General features: G+C 44.6%; 1 protein-coding gene across 3 annotated transcripts in view; it reads left to right on the top strand.

The window, feature by feature from the left end:
- The first annotated feature begins 17,624 nt into the window (after positions 1 to 17,624).
- gpc5c (glypican 5c) overlaps positions 17,625 to 21,794 on the top strand; it is a 220,823-nt gene continuing 216,653 nt past the window's right edge. For 2 of the 3 annotated variants that reach the window (XM_060906113.1, XM_060906112.1), the window contains exon 1: positions 17,625 to 18,032. In XM_060906113.1, the coding sequence (XP_060762096.1) occupies positions 17,861 to 18,032 (172 nt within the window). In that variant the 5' untranslated portion in view covers positions 17,625 to 17,860. The remainder of the gene's footprint in view (positions 18,033 to 21,794) is intronic. The other variant, XM_060906111.1, reaches the window with a different exon arrangement.

Below are 21,794 nucleotides of genomic sequence, written 5' to 3'. Positions count from 1 at the left end.
TCATACGGCCAATGATTTACTTTATTCAACAATTGTATCTATTCCTAAAGATTTTAGAGCTTCGCTGTGTTCTGCAGATAACTATCGTGGTATTGCTTTGTGTTGTGCCTTGTGTAAAGTTTTGGACATGGTTATTATTGATATATATAGCAGATTTCTGCATACATCTGACTTGCAATTCGGTTTCAAAGCTGGTCTGTCCACAACTTTGTGTACAGCTGTATATATAGAAACTGTCGACTATTATATACGTAGAAATAGCGATGTCTCGTCTCGTCTTCTTCCGCTTTATCCGGGACCGGGTCGCGGAGGCAGCAGTCTAAGCAGGGAAGCCCAAACTTCCCTTTCCCCAGACACCTCGGCCAGCTCCTCGGGAAGAACACCGAGACGTTCCCAGGCCAGCCGAGAGACATAGTCCCTCCAGCGTGTCCTGGGTCTTCCCCGGGGCCTCCTCCCGGGGGGACATGCCTGGAACACCTCCCCAGGGAGGCGTCCAGGAGGCATCCGAAAAAGATGCCCGAGCCACCTCAGCTGATTCCTCTCGATGTGGAGCAGCAGCGGCTCTACTCCGAGCTCCTCCCGAGTGACTGTGCTTCTCACCCTATCTCTAAGGGAGCGCCCAGCCACCCTGCGAAGGAAACTCATTTCGGCCGCTTGTATCCGCGATCTTGTCCTTTCGGTCATTACCCAAAGCTCATGACCATAGGTGAGAGTCGGAACGTAGATCGACCGGTAAATTGAGAGCTTCGCCTTTTGGCTCAGCTCCTTCTTCACCACAACGGACCGGTAAAGCGACCGCATCACTGCGGAGGCTGCACCGATCCGCCTGTCGATCTCACGCTCCATCCTTCCCTCACTCGTGAACAAGATCCCGAGATACTTAAACTCCTCCACTTGAGGCAGAACTTCTCCACCAACCTGGAGAGGGCAAGCCACCCTTTTCCGGTCGAGAACCATGGCCTCGGACTTGGAGGTGCTGATTCTCATCCCAGCCGCTTCACACTCGACTGCAAACCGCCCCAGTGCATGCTGAAGGTCCTGGTTTGAAGAAGCCAACAGGACAACATCATCCGCAAAAAGCAGAGATGAAATCCTGTGGTTCCCAAACAGGATTCCTTCTGGCCCCTGGCTGCGCCTAGAAATTCTGTCCATAAAAATTATGAACAGAACCGGTGACAAAGGGCAGCCCTGCCGGAGTCCAACATGCACTGGGAACAGGTCTGACTTACTGCCGGCAATGCGAACCAGACTCCTGCTCCGTTCGTACAGGGACCGGACAGCCCTTAGCAAAGAGCCCCGAACCCCATACTCCCGAAGCACCCCCCACAGAATACTACGGGGGACACGGTCGAATGCCTTCTCCAGATCCACAAAGCACATGTGGACTGGTTGGGCAAACTCCCATGAACCCTCGAGCACCCTATGAAGGGTATAGAGCTGGTCCAGTGTTCCGCGACCAGGACGAAAACCGCATTGTTCCTCCTGGATCCGAGGTTCGACTATTGGTCGAATTCTCCTCTCCAGTACCCTGGAGTAAACCTTCCCTGGGAGGCTGAGAAGTGTGATTCCCCTATAATTGGGGCACACTCTCCGGTCCCCTTTCTTAAAAAGAGGGACCACCACCCCAGTCTGCCACTCCAGAGGCACTGTCCCTGACCGCCACGCGATGTTGCAGAGGCGTGTCAACCAAGACAGCCCCACAACATCCAGAGACTTGAGATACTCAGGGCGGATCTCATCCACCCCCGGTGCCTTGCCACCGAGGAGCTTGCAAACCACCTCAGTGACTTCGGCTTGGGTAATGGACGAGTCCACCTCTGAGTCATCAGCCTCAGTCTCCTCAGTGGAAGACATGACGGTGGGATTGAGGAGATCCTCAAAGTATTCCTTCCACCGCCCGACAATGTCCCCAGTCGAGGTCAACAGCTCCCCACCCGCACTGTAAACAGTGTTGGCAGAGTACTGCTTCCCCCTCCTGAGGCGCCGGACGGTTTGCCAGAATTTCTTCGAGGCCGACCGATAGTCCTTCTCCATGGCCTCCCCGAACTCCTCCCAGTTCCGAGTTTTTGCTTCCGCAACTGCCCGAGCTGCAGCACGCCTGGCCTGCCGATACCCGTCAGCTGCCTCGGGAGTCCTGGAGGTTAACATGGCCCGATAGGACTCCTTCTTCAGCTTGATGGCATCCCTTACTTCTGGTGTCCACCACCGGGTTCGGGGATTGCCGCCACGACAGGCACCGGAGACCTTGCGGCCACAGCTCCGAACAGCTGCATCCACAATGGAGGTAGAGAACATGGTCCACTCAGACTCAATGTCCCCCGCCTCCCTCGGAAGCTGGGAAAAGCTCTCCCGGAGGTGGGAGTTAAAGACCTCCCCGACAGAGTGCTCGGCCAGACGTTCCCAGCAGACCCTCACCATACGTTTGGGCCTGCCAGGTCTGTCCAGCTTCCTCCTCCGCCAGCGGATCCAACTCACCACCAGGTGGTGATCAGTTGACAGCTCAGCCCCTCTCTTCACCCGAGTGTCCAAGACATAGGGCCGGAGATCAGATGAAACGACTACAAAGTCTATCATTGACCTCCGACCTAAGGTGTCCTGGTGCCACGTGCACTTATGGACACCCCTATGCTCGAACATGGTGTTCGTTATGGACAAACCGTGACTAGCACAGAAGTCCAATAACAAAACACCACTCGGGTTCAGATCGGGGAGGCCGTTCCTCCCAACCACGCCCCTCCAGGTGTCACTGTCATCTCCCACGTGAGCATTGAAGTCCCCCAGTAACACAATGGAGTCCCCAGTCTGAGCACTCCTCAGTACCTCTCCCAGGGACTCCAAGAAGGCCGGATACTCTATACTGCTATTTGGGCCATAGGCACAAACAACAGCAAGAGCCCTCTCCCCAATCCGAAGGCGCAGCGAGGCGACCCTCTCGTTCACTGGGGTAAACTCCAACACATGGCGGCTGAGCTGGGGAGCTATAAGCAAGCCCACACCAGCCCGCCGCCGCTCACCACCGGCAACTCCAGAGAAGTGGAGAGTCCAGCCCCTCTCGAGGAGCTGGGTTCCAGAGCCCAAGCTGTGCGTGGAGGTGAGCCCGACTATCTCTAGCCGGTACCTCTCAACCTCCCGCACAAGCTCAGGCTCTTTCCCCCCCAGCGAAATAGCGATGTCTACAGTTGTTTATTGGATGCAAGTAAGGGATTTGACAAAGTCCATTACGGTAAATTGTTCACACTGTTGATCACTCGTGGCTTACCCCTGCCTGTTATTCGCCTGTTGCTGGACGGATACACTCGTCAGCGGGTATGTGTCTGCTGGGATGCATGTACATCCAGATGTTTTACCGTATTTAATGGTGTCAAACAAGGTGGGGTATTGTCACCAATCTTGTTTATAGTGTATATAGATGAACTAATTGTGACATTGGAGCGGTCTGGTATAGGCTGTCATGTTGGGCGTCATTACGTCGGCGTTCTGGGCTACACTGACGACTTGACGCTGCTCAGCCCCAGTCTAAAGGCACTTAATGAAATGTTAGTTATATGTAGCACATTTGCTGTAAAATATAACATATGTTTTAATGCTAAGAAAACTGCCTGTATAAAATTTGGATCAAATGTGAAGGGTAATGAAAAGGTTTATCTGGATGGATCTGTGATCGAGTGGGTTGATTATGTTAAACACCTTGGTCACTATGTGGACTCTGACCTGCGGGACAACCGCGACTGCACTGTGAAGAAAGGTGTTTTTAATGCTGCTGTAAATAAACTGGTTGTATTATATGGTAAACTGCAAACATCTAATATTGTGTATCTGTTTCGCACCTTTTGTTGTTCTTTTTATGGATCTCAGTTGTGGGACTTTTTGTCAACTGGTTTTAAATCTTGTTGTGTTCAATGGAACAAGGCTTTGAGGAAACTTTTATGTTTACCGTACCATACACATTGCTGGTTATTAGGACCAATAACTAATCAACTGCATATTTCTGTCCAACTGCAAATCAAGTCCCTCAGATTTTTGTATAATATGTTTTATCATGTAAACCCTGTTGTTTCGTACATTGCAAAGGTTGCTCATTCATATGCTATGTCTCCACTTGGTAGAAACATTGCTCATCTTCGTTATGCATATGACACTAATTTTAATGATGATTTCTTGTTGAATATCCATCGGATACACAATGCAGGGGCGGCACGGTGGTGTAGTGGTTAGCGCTGTCGCCTCACAGCAAGAAGGTCCTGGGTTCGAGCCCCGGGGCCGGCGAGGGCCTTTCTGTGCGGAGTTTGCATGTTCTCCCCGTGTCCGCGTGGGTTTCTTCCGGGTGCTCCGGTTTCCCCCACAGTCCAAAGACATGCAGGTTAGGTTAACTGGTGACTCTAAATTGACCGTAGGTGTGAATGTGAGTGTGAATGGTTGTTTGTGTCTATGTGTCAGCCCTGCGATGATCTGGCAACTTGTCCAGGGCATACCCCGCCTCTCGCCCATAGTTAGCTGGGATAGGCTCTAGCTTGCCTGCGACACTGTAGGACAGGATAAGCGGCTACAGATAATGGATGGATGGAATATGGTTAAACAATTATGAATAATCAATCATTCTTATAGACGTGTTATCAAAAGGCTCCAGCTTGCCTGCGACCCTGTAGAAGGATAAAGCGGCTAGAGATAATGAGATGAGATACACAATGCATATGAGTTAACAGCTGACCAGAGTTCTATTGTCAGCGTGTATGTCCTCTCAATCTGTGGTCATACCAGGTTTCTCGAGGGAAATGTGTGATTATGTTATGAATAATATATGTGTAAATTGATAGCTTGAAATTTGTTAACTGTTCTTTTCTATTTTTAATTTTTATGTTGCTGTTGGTTGTACTTGGAGTACGAAATAAAGACATATATATAAAACTACAGATCAAGAACGAGAGAATGGGTGCATTGATCCAAAAGCTGCATCCAAGTACACTACACTGGTTCAGGATGGATGTTTCAGAGTTGAAATGGTGTCGCTATCTCAAAAGCTGTAGGACGAGCAGTGGTTCCAAAAAAATGAGTGTGCTATAATTAACAAACAAACAAAGCAAATTTAAAGTGTACTGGTACTGGTCATGCTTACAACATTAATTGTGCTTTATGTATTACTTATAAACAAAAGACACGCACATTCAGCCCAAAAAACACTGTAAAAGCACTTTTGTGGACAATTTTATTCCGTGAATTACCCGTGGGAACAGAATCAATGGGGAGTAGTCATTGCCGGCCAGAAGTGACATACATTCATTTAAGGTACGTGAATCTTTTCATCATGGCACACCTTCAGCTTGCTCAGTGTGCTGAGTGCAGGATGTTTAGTCATTCTTCCTCCGTCGCTAGTAGGGTTGCCACCTGTGTCTGACAAAAATCCTGGACATTTCGACCATCCAATCGACCTTTTTGCTTGTAAGCAACGGCGCCCTTCACACATCTAACCCAAGACAAAAATCGCCCTTCTACGCTGAAACTGTATTGCTCTAATTAGTAAAAATGATGCTTTTGCTAGTTATTTGTTTAGTTAATTAATTGCTTTACATAATATAGCAGGTCTTCATTATTTTGGTTTATTTCCAACAGTTTTTGGTTGTGGACACCTGGGGGCAGTAGTGGGCACAGGTAAAAGGGGAATACATAATTAAATTGTTTGTTTGCTTATGTGGAATAAAAATAAATAATCTAATTTTTCATTGTATCTGAGAATACCTGAATGTAAGGTGTAGTGTCAAACAGCTTACCTGATTGCTTAGAGTGTGGTGTGTGCTTTGCTTGTGCTTGCCTGTGCCTCTGCTGCTCTTGGCTAAACAAATACATAGGAGGACATATAACTGGGCACATACAGTACATACAGGAGTAGGCAGATAAGACTATTTGGATTTCATTTAATTCACCAAAACCTTACCTAATCTTCCATTTATATTTGGTGTTTTTCTTTGCTGCTGCTATGAGTCCTGGCTGATTTTCAATGAATGTCTTGAACTCAGTACAGGACAACTGAAAGTTTAGCCTGACTTGAAGCTCAGCCTTCACCATTGCAACAGAGTCTGTTTCTTTTATCAGTCCAAGCATCCTCCATTGCCCCTTTTCCACCAAAGCAGTTCCAGGGCTGGTTCGGGGCCAGTGCTTAGTTTGGAACCGGGTTTTCTGTTTCCACTGACAAAGAACTGGCTCTGGGGCCAGAAAAACCGGTTCCAGGCTAGCACCAACTCTCTGCTGGGCCAGAGGAAAGAACCGCTTACGTCAGCGGGGGGCGGAGTTGTTAAGACCAACAACAATAACAAGACCGCGAAAGATCGCCATTTTTAAGCGACGAGAAGCAGCAGCTGTACAAACGCGAAGTCAGCCATCATCATTATCATTGTTGTTGTTGCTGCTTCTTCCGTGTTTTTGCTTTGATATTCGCGCCAAGGTTTATGCAAACGTAGCGCCGTAACTGACGTATACAGCGATGTAAGTGACGTATATAGCGACGTAATGACGTATTCAGCGACGTAATGACGTGGCTCCGCCTAGCACGGCGAGCTCGGAAAAGCAAACTGGTTCTCAGCTGGCTCGCAAGTTGAAATACACATTTTGCCCATTATGTACAAAAAACCGGGACATTCAGTGTCCCGGATTTTTATTTTTTTTTTCCGGGACAGACCATGAAAATCCGGGACAATCAGGAAAAACCGGGACAGGTGGCAACACTAGTCGCTAGCGATAGCTTTATTAGCTTTATTTGTGATAAGTGCAGATTAGTTAGCTCTCTGACGGAGAAGATTTCAGTGCTAGAAGCGCGTGTCCAGGCTTTAGAGCAGGTTAGTGAGCGTGAGAACAGTGTAGTTTCTGTAGGGGAAAGTCTGGATGCCCTAGGTGGAGTTAGTAATCCCCCAACTCCGGCATTAGAGCCCTTACAGCGGGGCGAATGGGTGACGGCTCGGTGGCATAAGCGTAGAGCCAAAGCTACCGCTGAGGCTCGCTCACGGGAGCACCACTCCTCTCCGCGTCACGTGCCGAACAGGTTTGCTCTCCTTAGTGATGCACCCACTGAGAAACCTGAAAGAGCTCTGGTTATAGGGGACTCTATCATACGGCATGTGAAATTAGCTCAGCCTTTAGGGGCACCAGCAGCTTTAGTTAGGTGTATACCGGGAGCCAGGGTGCCGGACATAGCAGGTAATCTTAGGGTCCTAGGCAAGCACAGGTTCTCAAAGATAGTTATCCATGCAGGAGCTAATGATATATGCCTTTGTCAGTCTGAGGTTACTAAGAGTAACTTTGTAGAGGTGTTTAAATTAGTGAAGGCGATGTCCGATGCTGTAGTATGCTCTGGCCCCATCCCAATGCGGCGTGGCGATGTAGCTTACAGCAGGTTATGCGTGGCGATGTAGCTTACAGCAGGTTATGGTCGCTGAACTGCTGGCTGTTCAGGTGGTGCTCTGAAAACAGTGTGGGCTTTATAGATAATTGGGCTAATTTTGAGGGCACTGCTGGCCTGTTAGGGCGGGATGGTATCCATCCCACTCGGGAAGGTGCTGCTCTCATTTCCTGCAGCATAGGTCATAGTCTCAGAACAGGCCTAGTTAATTTCTGACAATCCAGAGCCAAGGCCAGGGAGCAGACGAACAGGCTAAACCGACTGTCTGCTAGCTGCACAGAGTCGTCACTCAGGGTCCACTACATCGAGACTGTGTCTGTTCCCCGAGTTCAACAAAAAGGTAGAAATTTTCAGAGAGTTTGTTCCAGTAACCTAATCAATATAAAATTAGATCATACTGCCTGTACAGCTGCTGCCAGCACCTTTGATCTAAAGGTGGGGCTATTAAATATTAGATCTCTTACATCTAAAGCGCTAATGGTTAATGAACTCATTACTGATCAGGAGTTTAATGTACTGTGTTTAACAGAAACATGGATTAAGCCAAATGAATATATAGCATTAAATGAAGCGAGTCCTCCTGGATACAGTTATATACACCAGCCTCGTCTAACTGGCAGAGGAGGAGGCGTCGCGGTTATTTATAACGATTATCTAGGTGTAACACAAAAACCTGGTTATAAATTTAATACATTTGAAGTTCTTCATACTCATATAATGTATGTAGCCTCGAAAAATAAGTCTACCCGGTTAATTCCATTGCTTATTATTTACAGGCCCCCGGGGCCATATTCTGAGTTTCTTTCTGAATTTGCAGATTTTATCTCAGATCTGGTTATTTCCTTAGACAAAGCTTTAGTTGTCAGAGATTTTAATATTCACTTCGATAACCCAAAAGACCCTTTAAAAACAGCGTTTGTGTCCATCTTAGATTCAGTCGGGATTAAGCAGAATGTCATAGGACCGACCCATAATGGTGGTCACACCCTTGATCTAATACTAAAATTCAGATTAAACATAGACAATATAGTCATACTTCCACAGTCTGAAGTTATCTCAGATCATTGTCTCATCTCATTCAAACTATGTCTGAGTAATAATATATGCACCTCACCACGCTACTGTATTAAACGTACTTTCACGTCAACTACTGCACAGAGCTTTATAAATGATCTCCCAGAGCTGTCAACTTTGATTGGGTCACTGTCAGCCCCTGAAGAACTTGATCAGGCAACTGAATGCTTAGAGTCAACATTCCGCCATACTTTAGATAATGTAGCTCCTCTAAAAAGGAAAATGGTCAGAGACAAAAAAATTAGCACCCTGGTATAATGATGACACTCGCACATTAAAACAGACCACTCGAAAATTGGAACGTAAATGGCGTCAAACAAAATTGGTAGTGTTCAAATTAGATTGGAAGGAGAGCTTCCTGAAGTATAGAAAAGCTCTTAGTGCTGCGAGATCAACATATTTCTCCTCCCTAATAGAAGATAACAAAAATAATCCTAGATTCCTATTTAATACTGTAGCAAAATTAACCAGGAATAAGTCCACTATCAACACATGCACACCTGCAGTATGTAGTAGCAACGACTTCATGAATTTTTTTAATGACAAAATTGAGAATATCCGACAAAAAATTCAAACTACTAATTTAAGGTTAGACAATGAAAGTGACCTTGTAGTTAACAATATAACTGTATCAGATCATCAGTTAGAATGTTTTACTCCCCTAAAAGAAACTGAATTACTTTCATTAATCTCTACATCAAAAGCCTCAACTTGTGTACTAGATCCCTTACCTACACATCTATTCAAACAGATAATGCCTGGAGTAATTGAACCGCTTCTAAAAATAATAAATTCTTCTCTTATGATTGGCTATGTACCCAAATCCTTTAAACTAGCAGTTATCAAACCCCTGATTAAAAAACCTGACCTTGATCCCTGTCAGCTGTCCAATTATCAGCCAATATCAAACCTCCCCTTTATCTCCAAGATCCTTGAAAAAGCTGTGGCACAGCAGTTATGCTCATATTTACATAGGAATAACATCCATGAAATGTATCAGTCAGGATTTAGACCTCATCATAGCACAGAGACAGCACTGGTTAAAGTAGTAAACGACCTACTGCTGGCGTCTGATCAGGGCTGTGTCTCGCTACTTGTGTTGCTTGACCTTAGTGCAGCATTTGATACCATTGATCATTCCATTCTTCTGGATAGACTAGAAAATGTTGTGGGAGTTAAGGGAATGGCCCTCTCCTGGCTCAGGTCTTATCTAACTGATCGTTATCAGTATGTTGATATAAATGGTGATATTTCTAGACGTACCGAGGTAAAGTTTGGTGTTCCACAAGGTTCTGTCTTGGGTCCACTGCTTTTTTCTCTATATATGTTACCTCTGGGCGATATTATTCGTAAACACTGTATTAGTTTCCACTGTTATGCTGATGACACACAGTTGTATGTCTCTGCAAAACCTGATGAGAGACACCAGCTTAATAGAATTGAGGAATGTGTTAAGGACATTAGAAACTGGATGCTTATTAATTTCCTTCTGCTTAACTCTGACAAGACTGAAGTACTTGTGCTAGGACCACATACAGCTAGAAGTAAGTTTTCTGATTACACAGTGACTCTGGATGGCCTTTCTGTTTCTTCACGTGCAGCAGTAAAAGACCTCGGAGTGATTATTGACCCCAGTCTTTCATTCGAAACTCACATTGATAACATCACCCGGATAGCTTTCTTTCATCTCAGAAATATTTCAAAGATAAGAAATTTAATGTCATTGCATGATGCAGAAAAACTAGTCCATGCTTTCGTTACCTCCAGGTTGGATTATTGTAATGCCTTACTGTCTGGATGTTCCAATAAGTGCATAAACAAGCTCCAGTTAGTTCAAAACGCAGCAGCAAGAGTCCTTACTAGAACTAGAAAATATGACCACATCACCCCTGTCTTATCCACACTGCATTGGCTCCCAATCAAATTTCCTATTGATTATAAAATACTACTATTGACCTTTAAAGCACTAAATAGTCTCGCACCACAGTACCTGAGTGAACTTCTGCTCCTCTATGACCCGCCACGCCTACTTAGATCAAAAGGTGCAGGCTATCTGCTGGTACCTCGTATAGTGAAGGCTACATCAGGGGGCAGAGCCTTTTCTTACAAAGCCCCACAGTTATGGAACAGCCTTCCAAGTAATGTTCGGGAATCAGACACAGTCTCAGCATTTAAGTCTAGGCTGAAAACATATCTGTTTAGTCAAGCCTTTTGTTAATGGTGTTTATGAGGTAAAGGAGTAGATCTGGAGGGTCCTCAGACATAGAGTGTTTTGGTAAACTGGGATGTATGGATGCTGTCAGTCCCCACTCGCTTGCTCGCTCGAGTTTGTTGACAGTGTAGTGGCTGGCTGCTTTATGTCCCGGGGCTCCCTCATGCCTGTGTTACCTTCTGGCTCTCTCCTTTTAGTTATGCTGTCATAGTTAGTTGCCGGAGTCCCTGCTTGTACTCAGTGCAATATGTATACTGCTCCTACTTATTCAGGTGACATTGGGCATACCTAACAACCTGTCTTTTCTTTCCCTCCCCCCCACCCCAAATCTGTCCCTCTGAGTTACATGGAGTCAACAGGAAATCTTTTGGTAGAGAGGGTGGAGACCTCGACTGGCTATCGTAGCCTGCAGGGAATCGTCCATCAGACATTCTGTCGCATGTCCCAGACCCGGTGAAATGTAACTGAATTGTCTTGGCCAGCCCTAAGGGTCCCATCTGCATCTCATCATTGCTGAGGAGTGTGCTCCCATCACCCAATCAAGCATCCAGCCAGAGCAGGTCATGATATATTTTTTACCATATTAACATGCCATTGTTGTGTGTTATGCCTGATGTAAAGACTCTCGTCTCTGCGAGCCTACCACACAGATTTAATACTTGTCATTTTTAGGGCATACCTAACAACCTGTGTTTTCTTTCTCTCTCTCTTCCCCCCCAATCTGTCCCTCTGAGTTACATGTTGATCCTGGGATTGAGATGCTGGCCTCTTCTGCCCCTCGGACCTGCTTGATCCATCCTGGTGCCCTGTGTCTGGTCGGAGTTTTATCGCACCGCTCCTGTGAAGGACGGCCCCATGAGGACAGTTGAGGGTTATACCTGTTAAAACTGTTAATATTATAGTCAGGCTGTCTGTTGTTGCCCAAATGAGGATGGGTTCCCTTTTGAGTCTGGTTCCTCTCGAGGTTTCTTCCTCATGTCGTCTGAGGGAGTTTTTCCTTGCCACCGTCGCCACAGGCTTCCTCATTGGGGATAGATTAGGGATAAGATTAGCTCATGTTTTAAGTCGTTCAAATTCTGTAAAGCTGCTTTGCGACAATGTTTATTGTTAAAAGCACTATACGGGGGCGTCGTGGCTCAGGTGGTTAAGGCGCCATACCATGAATGCGGGCGACCCGGGTTCGATTCCGGCCCGAGGTCATTTCCCGATCCCTTCCCGTCTCTCTCTCTCCCGCTCACTTCCTGTCTCTACACTGTCCTATCCAATAAAGGTGCAAAAAGCCCAAAAAAATATCTTTAAAAAAAAAAAAAAAAGCGCTATACAAATAAACTTGATTTGATTTGACATACAGTCATTGATTCTGGGTTATCGGGTGTGAGTAAACAAGCAGTGTTCCGTGGGTTGAGAGTCGAAGTGAAAGGAGGTGTTAAAGAAGCAAAATATGGCTAGCAACTTTGATGAAATGGGTGTTAATGGTTATCTATTCGAGCCAGAGAGGGAGGAGGCTTGTGAGGACAGTGAGTCATCACATTCTAGTGATTCAGAGGAGGAAACTGCCGCAAGAGATGTGCATGATGGTAGATCCAAAATGGCTACCACTCCATGGTATCAATGCGGGCAGTGCTCTGTCATGAGAACTGACATGGAGTCCTACTGTTGTCAAGAACATGAACTCATTGCAGACCACTTTGACAGCTGCATTACGTCCACCCTGAATCTGCATGAGTATGTTCTTCACAAACCATCCCTGGAAATGGCCTTCATTGATGGCATGATCTGCAGGTACCTCCAGGGACCAGCACTTGAAGGGGAGCTGATGAACAGGCAAGTTCCCAGTCAAATAACTTGAGAACACGTTGAATAAATATAGCTCTAATACTTGTAATAGATCTTTATTTTATGGCACATATCTATTATTTCATGGCATTATGCGCAAGTAGATTTGCAATCGGACAAAACAGCAACTATGCATCACTACTGGTGATGGAACAGCTTGTGAAGGAGGCAACATGTCGCTGACCATGCCTAACTGACGGAGCAGTGACTTAAAACTTGCATGTACTTGACAAGAACTTGTGACGAATGTTACATGACGGAACCACTGGTATCATACGTGATCTTTTGAAATAACGAGTAATTAAAATTCCCTACAGGTACCCTTTAAGAAGAATACTAACTAGCATCTCTCTAAAGATGCTACTTACAGTGGCTGCCAACAGAACAATTGCTACTATTTATTTATTCTGAGCTGATATATTAGTTTCATATGAAAATATGTTGATTGGCTCACAGAGAGTGAATCACTACCTTGGCAATCATAAATGTTTATTTTCAATGAGATTTTCAGCTTCCCCTCTCTTTTTCATTCTCCGTATAATCTGATCATGCTTCGTCTAATCTGAACAAAATACCAAAGTATTGATGGTACCCGACTTTCCAACAGACAGTGCCTGCTTTCTAGGTTTCACCAGCAGAGGGAGACAAAATACCAGTTTTTATCAAAGCAGAGTGTTGCGCTCAGTGAGGAAGTGTTCCGTGCAACTGTTAATTAAATGGGTTTTGCTATTTCTTTTGGACATAATAAATGAAGCTGTACTGTATAACTTTTTCTGTTAGGGGAAGAAAACACCTTCAGATATACAGTGCTCAGCATAAATGAGTACACCGCCTTTGAAAAGTAACATTTTAAACAATATCTCAATGAACACAATTTCCAAAATGTTGACAAGAGAAAGTTTAATATAACATCTGTTTAACTTATAACGTGAAAGTAAGGTTAATAATATAACTTAGATGACACATTTTTCAGTTTTACTCAAATTAGGTTGGCGCAAAAATGAGTACACCCCACAACAAAAACTACGACATCTAGTACTTTGTATGGCCGCCATGATTTTTAATGACAGCACCAAGTCTTCTAGGCATGTAATGAACAAGTTGACAATATTTTGCAACATCAATCTTTTTCCATTCATCAACAATGACCTCTTTTAGTTACTGGATGCTGGATGGAGACTGATGCTCAACTTGTCTCTTCAGAATTCCCCATAGGTGTTCGACTGGGTTCAGATCAGGAGACATACTTGGCCACTGAATCACTTTCACCCTGTTCTTCTTCAGAAATCCAACAGTGGCCTTAGATGTGTGTTTAGTCATGTTGGAAAAGTGTACGACGACCAAGGGCATGGAGTGATGGTAGCATCTTCTCTTTCAGTATAGAGCAATACATCTATGAATTCATGATGCCATCAATGAAATGCAGCTCCCCGACACCAGCAGCACTCATGCAGCCCCACATAAGGACACTACCACCACCATGTTTCACTGTAGGCACCATGAATTTTTCTTTGTATTCCTCACCTTTGCAATACCATACAGTTTTGAAGCCATCAGTTCCAAAAACATTTACAGTATCTTGGTCTCATCACTCCAGAGAGTATAGAGTCCCAGTAGTCTTCATCTTTGTCAGCATGGGCCTGAGCAAACTCTAGGCGGGCTTTTTTGTGCTTGGGCTTTAGGAGAGGCTTCTTTCGTGGACGACATCCATGCATGCCATTCCTCTGCAGTGTACGCCGTATTGTGTCACGGGGAATAGTCACCCCAGTTTGGCTTTCTACTTCTTTAGATAACTGCAGTGAACTTGCATGCTGATTTTCTTCAACCCTTCTCATCAGAAGATGCTCCTGTCGAGGTGTTAACTTCCATGGATGACCTGAACGTCTCTGTGAGATGGTTGCAGTTCCAGCTTTCTTAAATTTTTGTACCACTTTTGCTACAGTATCCTGACTGATAAGTAAAGCTTTGCTGATCTTCTTGTAGCCTTCACCTTTGTGGTGTAAAGAAATTATTTTCTTTCTCAGGTCTTGTGTCCTTTCTCTTCCATATGGTGCCATTGCTGACAGCATGAAATGGGAAGGGGTCTTTAAGTAACACCCTTTTATAGTCAACTGTCTGCTGGACACCTGTGTAATGACTAATTAGACCCACCTGTGATTGTGTTCTTGTTGAATTAGACATTTGTAGTCTACAACTTAGCTTTGCTCCAGAGACTTTCAGTGGGCTGTACTCATTTTTGCACCAACCTAATTTGAGTAAAACTGAAAAATGTATAATCTAAGTTATATTATTAACCTTACTTTCACGTTATAAGTTAAACAGATGTTATATTAAACTTTGTCTTGTCAACATTTTGGAAATTGTTTGTGTTCATTGAGATATTGTTTAAAATGTTACTTTTCAAAGGCGGTGTACTCATTTACGCTGAGCACTGTACAAATATAAGATGATCAGTCAATATATTTTTTGGGTTCGGTTGATTTTTAAGATTTGACAGAACAATTGCTACTATTTATTTCTGCTTCTGAGCTGATACGTTGGTTTCATATGAAAATATATTGAATGGCTCACATAGAGTGAATCACTACTTTGACAATCATAAAAGTTTATTTTCAATGAGCTGTTCATCTTCTCTCTTTTTCATTCTCCATGTAATCTGATCATGCTTCGTCTAACCTGAACAAAGTATTGATGGTACCCGACTTTCCAACAGGACAGTGCCTGCTTTCTAGATTTCACCAGCAGAGGGCGACAAACTACCAGTTTTTATCAAAGCATACAGTGCAGTACAGTGCATACAGTGATGAAGTGTTCAGTGCAATTGTTAATTCAGTTGGTTTTGCTATTTCTTTTGGACATAATAAATAAAGCTACACTGTATAGCTTTTTCTGTTAGGGGAAGAAAACACCAGAGATACAAATACAAGATGATCAGTCTATATTTTTGGGTTCGGTTGATTTTTAAGTTTTGACAGAACAATTGCTACTATTTATTTATGCTTCTGAGCTGACATATTAGTTTCATATGAAACTATGTGGCGGCACGGTGGTGTAGTGGTTAGCGCTGTTGCCTCACAGCAAGAAGGTCCACGTTCGAGCCCCGTGGCCGGCGAGGGCCTTTCTGTGCGGAGTTTGCATGTTCTCCCCATGTCCGCATGGGTTTCCTCCGGGTGCTCCGGTTTCCCCCACAGTCCAAAGACATGCAGGTTAGGTTAACTGGTGACCCTAAATTGACCGTAGGTGTGAGTGTGAATGGTTGTCTGTGTCTATGTGTCAGCCCTGTGATGACCTGGCGACTTGTCCAGGGTGTACCCCGCCTTTTGCCCGTAGTCAGCTGGGATAGGCTCCAGCTTGCCTGCGACCCTGTAGAACAGGATAAAGCGGCTAGAGATAATGAGATGAGATGAAAATATGTTGATTGGCTCACAAAGAGTGAATCACTACTTTGACAATCATAAATGTTTATTTTCAATGAGATGTTCAGCTTCTCCTTTCTTTTTCATTGTCCATGTAATCTGATCATGCTTCGTCCAATCTGAACAAAGTACTAAAGTATTGATGGTACCCGACTTTCCAACAGGTGGCTGCACGATGGTGTACTGGTTAGCACTGTCGCCTCACAGCAAGCAGGTCCTGGGTTTGAGCCCAGTGGCCGGTGAGGGCCTTTCTGTGTGGAGTTTGCATGTTCTCCCCGTGTCTGTGTGGGTTTCCTCCGGGTGCTCTGGTTTCCTCCACAGTCCAAAGACATGCAGGTTAGGCTAATTGGTGGCTCTAAATTGACCATACTGTAGGTGTGAATCTGAGTGTGAATGGTTGTTTGTCTCTGTGTCAGCCCTGCGATAACCTGGCGACTTGTCCAGGGTGTACCCTGCCTCTCATCCATAGTCAGCTAGGATAGGCTCCAGTTTTCCTGCGCAGGCGCGGTTTTAAGGGGTGGCAAAAGGTGGCAGTTGCCACTGTAAAAATATGTCTTGCCACCCCGGTTGCCCCCCTATTTTAAAAATAATTATTTATTAAAACACATTTTTGAAATTCAATTATCTCTCTACAGAGATACTAAGCCCTCATCTCATCTCTACCTACCGTTATTTATGTTATTTCACACCCCACCCCCGAAATTTTGAAATGGCTTCACCCAGAGAGAGACGTTCTGTTAGCATTACTAGCAGGTCAGCCTAGCTCGCGTTTTCACCTGTGTGCTATTCAGTTTAGTGATATACTTTATTTGTTTCTTTTAGTTTTATGGAAAATGAGGATGAACACATCTGTATAAGTTTGAAGTCTTCAGTAAAGATCCACAATCTAAACCGTTCGCTATCTGTCTATTTTTTGATACATGGCTAGGGCAGAATAGTTCCATTCATGGCTTGGGAATATACTTTCAGAAAAGATGGTTTAGATGGTTGAATCCGTTTTCCTTGATGGTACAATAGCTCAATACATATGTATTGAGCTATTGTACCATCAAGGAAAACGGATTCTTGTCAAATATATATTTGACAAGATGACTTGATTGTGAGTCTTTGAGTGTAAGCAAAAATGATTTCTATGATTTGCATAAACTGCTGCATCGACAACCTATGCCCCCCTCCTGGAACCTATGCCCCTCCTTTGCCACCCTAAAGAAAAATCTCTGGAGCCGCCACTGTGCCTGCGACCCTGTAGAACAGGATAAAGCGGCTAGAGATAATGGATGAACGATTGACTCTCCAACAGACAATGCCTGCTTTCTAGATTTCACCAGCAGAGGGAGACAAAATACCAGTTTTTATCAAAGCATAGTGTTGCGCTCAGTGATGTTCAGTGCAACTGTTAATTAAATGGGTTTTGCTATTTCTTTTGGACATAATAAATAAAGTTGCACTTGTATAACTTTTTCTGTTAGGGGAAGAAAACACCTTCAGATATACAAATATAAGATGATCAGTCAATATATTTTTGGGTTAGGCTGAGTTTTAAGATTTGACACTTGATAAAACTGATTTTTATTTTATGGAATGCATGTCGAGCATGATTATGGATTTATTTTATTATCCTTCTGTTAAAAAAAGGAAAGTAGAAAAGACGAACATGAACGCACCGTTAGAGAGAGATAGATAGAGAGAGAGAGAGAGAGAGAGAGAGAGAGAGTACTCCGCTCTGCAGACTCTGACAGCTCAGAAGTGACCCACACCAGTCTACAGCTCTCTTCTATCCCGGCTGCATAAGAACAGTGAATGATGTGATAAACTAATCAGTGAAGAGCCTGATCGCGTCACGTTTATGGTTTTCTTCTTTGCGTTTGGCTGCGATTTTGGGTTTCGCGCCGTCTCCGAGCGATTCGCACAGACCTCTCCACATGAGATGCTGCCATGTCCCGAGGGCTGTTCCTGCGAGTGAACGTGTGCTGGATCGCGGCGTTGCTGCTCACACACCTGGCCGTGGCGTCCGCCGCGCGCGCGCACACCTGCAGCGAGGTGAAAACGGCTTTCCAGCTGCGCCAGGTCGGCTCGCTCCAGTGGGTACCGGAAACACCTGCCACAGGTGAGCCATTCTCACGTTCCTTCAGTTCAACAGGACAGAGTCGCATACCCGACTTATCATCACTCAAAATTAATTTCCCTCGCAAGTTTTCTTTTCTTTTTATTTCTTGCTCAAGTACCAGTCAAAAGTTTGGACACACCCTCTAGTTCAGTGTTTTTTGTTTGTTTGCTTTATCAGTTAAAAGACAGTGTTTCTCTTTACTTACTTGAGCGGTTCTTGACATAATATGGATTACTACAGTTGTGGAATAGGACTGTTTACTGTTTGTTTATTATTTGGGGCTGTTTGACTGTTTGGGGCGGGTGGCACAGTGGTGTAGTGGTTAGCGCTGTCGCCTCACAGCAAGAAGGTCCTGGGTTCGAGCCCAGTGGCCGCCGAGGGCCTTTCTGTGTGGAGTTTGCATGTTCTCCCCGTGTCCGCGTGGGTTTCCTCCGGGTGCTCCGGTTTCCCCCAAAGACATGAAGGTTAGGTTAACTGGTGACTCTAAATTGACCGTAGGTGTGAATGTGAATGGTTGTCTGTGTCTATGAGTCAGCCCTGTGATGACCTGGCGACTTGTCCAGGGTGTACCCCGCCTTTCACCCGCAGTCAGCTGGGATAGGCTCTAGCTCGCCTGCGACTCTGTAGAACAGGATAAAGCGGCTAGAGATAATGAGATGAGATGAGACTGTTTGGGGCAGCACTATGGTGTAATGGTTAGCACTGTCACCTTACAGCAAGAAGGTTCTGGGTTCGAGCCTAGTAGCCGACGGGGGCCTTTCTTTGTGGAGTTTGCATGTTCTCCCAGTGTCTGCGTGGGTTTCCTCTGGGTACTCTGGTTTCCCCCACCATCCAAAGACATGCACTTAGGTTAACCATCCATCCATTATCTGTAGCCACTTATCCTGTACAGTGTCACAAGCAAGTTGGAGCCTATCCCAGCTGACTATGGGCGAGAGGCGGGGTACACCCTGGACAATTCGCCAGATCATCGCAGGGCCAACACATAGAGACAAACAACCATTCATACTCACGGTCAATTTAGAGCCACCAATTAGTCTAACCCGCATGTCTTTGGACTGTGAGGGAAACCAGTGCACCTGGAGGAAACCCACGCAGACACAGGGAGAACATGCAAACTCCACCCAGAAAGGCCCCTGTTGGCCGCTGGGCTCAAACCCAGGACCTTCTTGCTGTGAGGCACACAGCACCACCATGCTACTTTAAATTGTCCATAGGTGTGGACAATATAAATAAACCTCTATAATAATCCAGTAGAAGGCAACAGGAAACCACTACTGTAATTCTTCCCTTATAGCTTTGATGGCTGAACCTGTCAGAGCGAACCTGCCATCAGGTAGAACACTAAAGAAGATTTACTGTTTTGGTCTCAAATGCATTCAGAAGGCAATAATTTGGACTAATTAAATTTTGATGAGGCACACCTGTTAATTGAAAAGCATTCCGGGTGACTACCTCATGAAGCTGGTTAAAAATAATGCCAATAGTTTGCAAAGCATCATCAAGGTAAACACTGGCTACTTTGAAGAATCTAAAATATGAAACTTAACACTTTTTTGTTGTTGTTGTTGACCACATAATCCCATATATATTCCATGTGCTATTTCATAGTTTTGATATCTTCAGTATTTTTCTATAATGTAGAAAATAGTCAAAATACAGAACAAACCCCCTTATGAATGAGATGTGTTTAAATCTTCCCTGCTCCCAACAAATCTGACCCAATTAATCAGCTGCTTGACTCATCAATCAATATCATCGAGAAAACATTAAAATGTGTAGGACAGGATCGTGGTTGGGAACCTGTGCCATAAAAGGTTTTCAGTTGGTCCTTCTAAGGTCCAGATTCCCAACCCTAGTCCTGGACACTAAAAATTGTCATGTAATGAAGCAGCCCACATGGCTCTGCACATTTTAGTGTTTTTCTTTGTCCAGCACACCCACAACTCAGGAAGGGGGGTTAATTAGATGAGTTGATTCAGGTGTAGAAGCAGGGAAACACTAAAATGTGAAGGACAGGGATTATTCCAGGACCAAGGTTGGGGACCTGTACTCTGATACCCTTTCCACCAACTCAAAACAGGTCCTAGTTCTGGTCTGGTGCTAATGTTGGTTCGGAACTGGTTCAACTTGTGAATCTTCTAAGAACCAGTTTGCTTTTCTATGGGCTAGAGAACCACTATAAGACCATGTCATTACGTCACTATGTCTCCACTTTCCCAGCTGCTAGTCTTACTGCTAGTGTCTCTAGCCAGCCCTGCTAACTCGCCAAGCACAACAACAATGACGGACTCCATCATCTAATTTCCTTCTTCTTTGGATTAGTCAGAATAGACACTAAACTAGTTTTTTTTTTTTTTTAAATCGCAGCCACAAAGTTTTAGCTGGTTATGCTGATCACAATAATCCTGCTCCTAGCCCCTGCTGTAAGTACAGTAGTTCTTGGTTTTAGACAATCCACTCTTGGCACCACAGTTGGTGCCACTCTGGAATCAGTTTCCCCGGCTGAGAGCCCATTCTTTGGCTGTCAAAATGTGAAGAACTGGTTCAAGATTCAGCACCGGCTCTGACCTGGCCTGGGTGGAAAAGTGGTATGACAGAACAAAAGGTGTCTTTCTATTTGGAGAGGGTTCAATTTGAACCTGTTTAAGAAGCTAAGAACTCTTAATTGGCCTAAAGACCTTGTAGCTGGGGGGAGGTCCTGGGGTGCCCATGACCCCCCCCCCCCCCTTTTGTCGGGCCATACATTTTTTCAATAGCCGCATAAGAATATTAGAAAAGCGCCCACTGTAATTTTTCTAACTTTTTATTTTTTTTTTAAACTAGATTGTCACCTCAGCCTCATTAGGGTTTCTATAACCTTGTATGGACTTCCTGTGGTTTGGGCGCGAAAACCCAGTTTGTCAGAGTGTATGCAGGAGAGGCGGATGTAAGTGCAGATATGTTAAATAATACACAGTGCGCTATGAGCATAAAGTGCATGAAATGCACACAACAGGCAAACAGTCCGCAACAGCAGGCAAAGTCGTAATCAAGGAAACAGGCAGGAGGTCAATCGAGGCACGGACAGAATATCAGAGGCAAAACTATACAAGATCAAGGGACGAGAAACAGGAGTCGAAAAACCAGGAGATCAGCAAGGACAGGGACAGGAAACAAGGCTCAGTAAGGCACACTAGACGCAACGTAATACTTCACATTGTCCTTGCATGGGCGCAGTCCTTAAATACAGTGGCGGCTCCTGAATTTTTTTTCAGGGGGGGCAATTTTCCCCCATTATGTCTACACGGACCATAAATGTCCACAGGACTGAAGTAAATTGACCTAGGTAGCAAATCAATTGGCCGAACTTGTTTTTGCCTGGTAAATTCAGATATCAATTTCGACAATATCTCTTCTCTCCACTAGGTGGCAACACTGAACAAGTTAAAGGTGGCAAACCAAGGTAGCCTAGTAAACTAGACCCATCCGCGTAGCGGCCAAAAATATTTTTGCCTACGAGTGGCAAATATTCACATTTAGTCTGGCTTGCCAGGCTAAAACTAAGGAAGATTCATTGTGAAGCCTTCGAAGCAAAACATTTGGCATCACAATCAATTAATATTACATTACTCATTTATTTTCTCATATTTTTCCAGTATTCTATAATAAGTAGACACAAATTCTTAATTATAAACATATTCTAATTTCTTCATTCTAAAGAATGCAGTTAAAGTGGCAGGATATAAATCCAAAACAAGTGTTTATTTAAGTTTTGAAAAA

The sequence above is a fragment of the Neoarius graeffei genome, chromosome 23 (genome assembly GCF_027579695.1).
Source record: "Neoarius graeffei isolate fNeoGra1 chromosome 23, fNeoGra1.pri, whole genome shotgun sequence".
NCBI lineage: Eukaryota > Metazoa > Chordata > Actinopteri > Siluriformes > Ariidae > Neoarius > Neoarius graeffei.
Note: the sequence above shows the minus strand (reverse complement) of the source record. Positions and strands in the feature narration are given on the sequence as shown.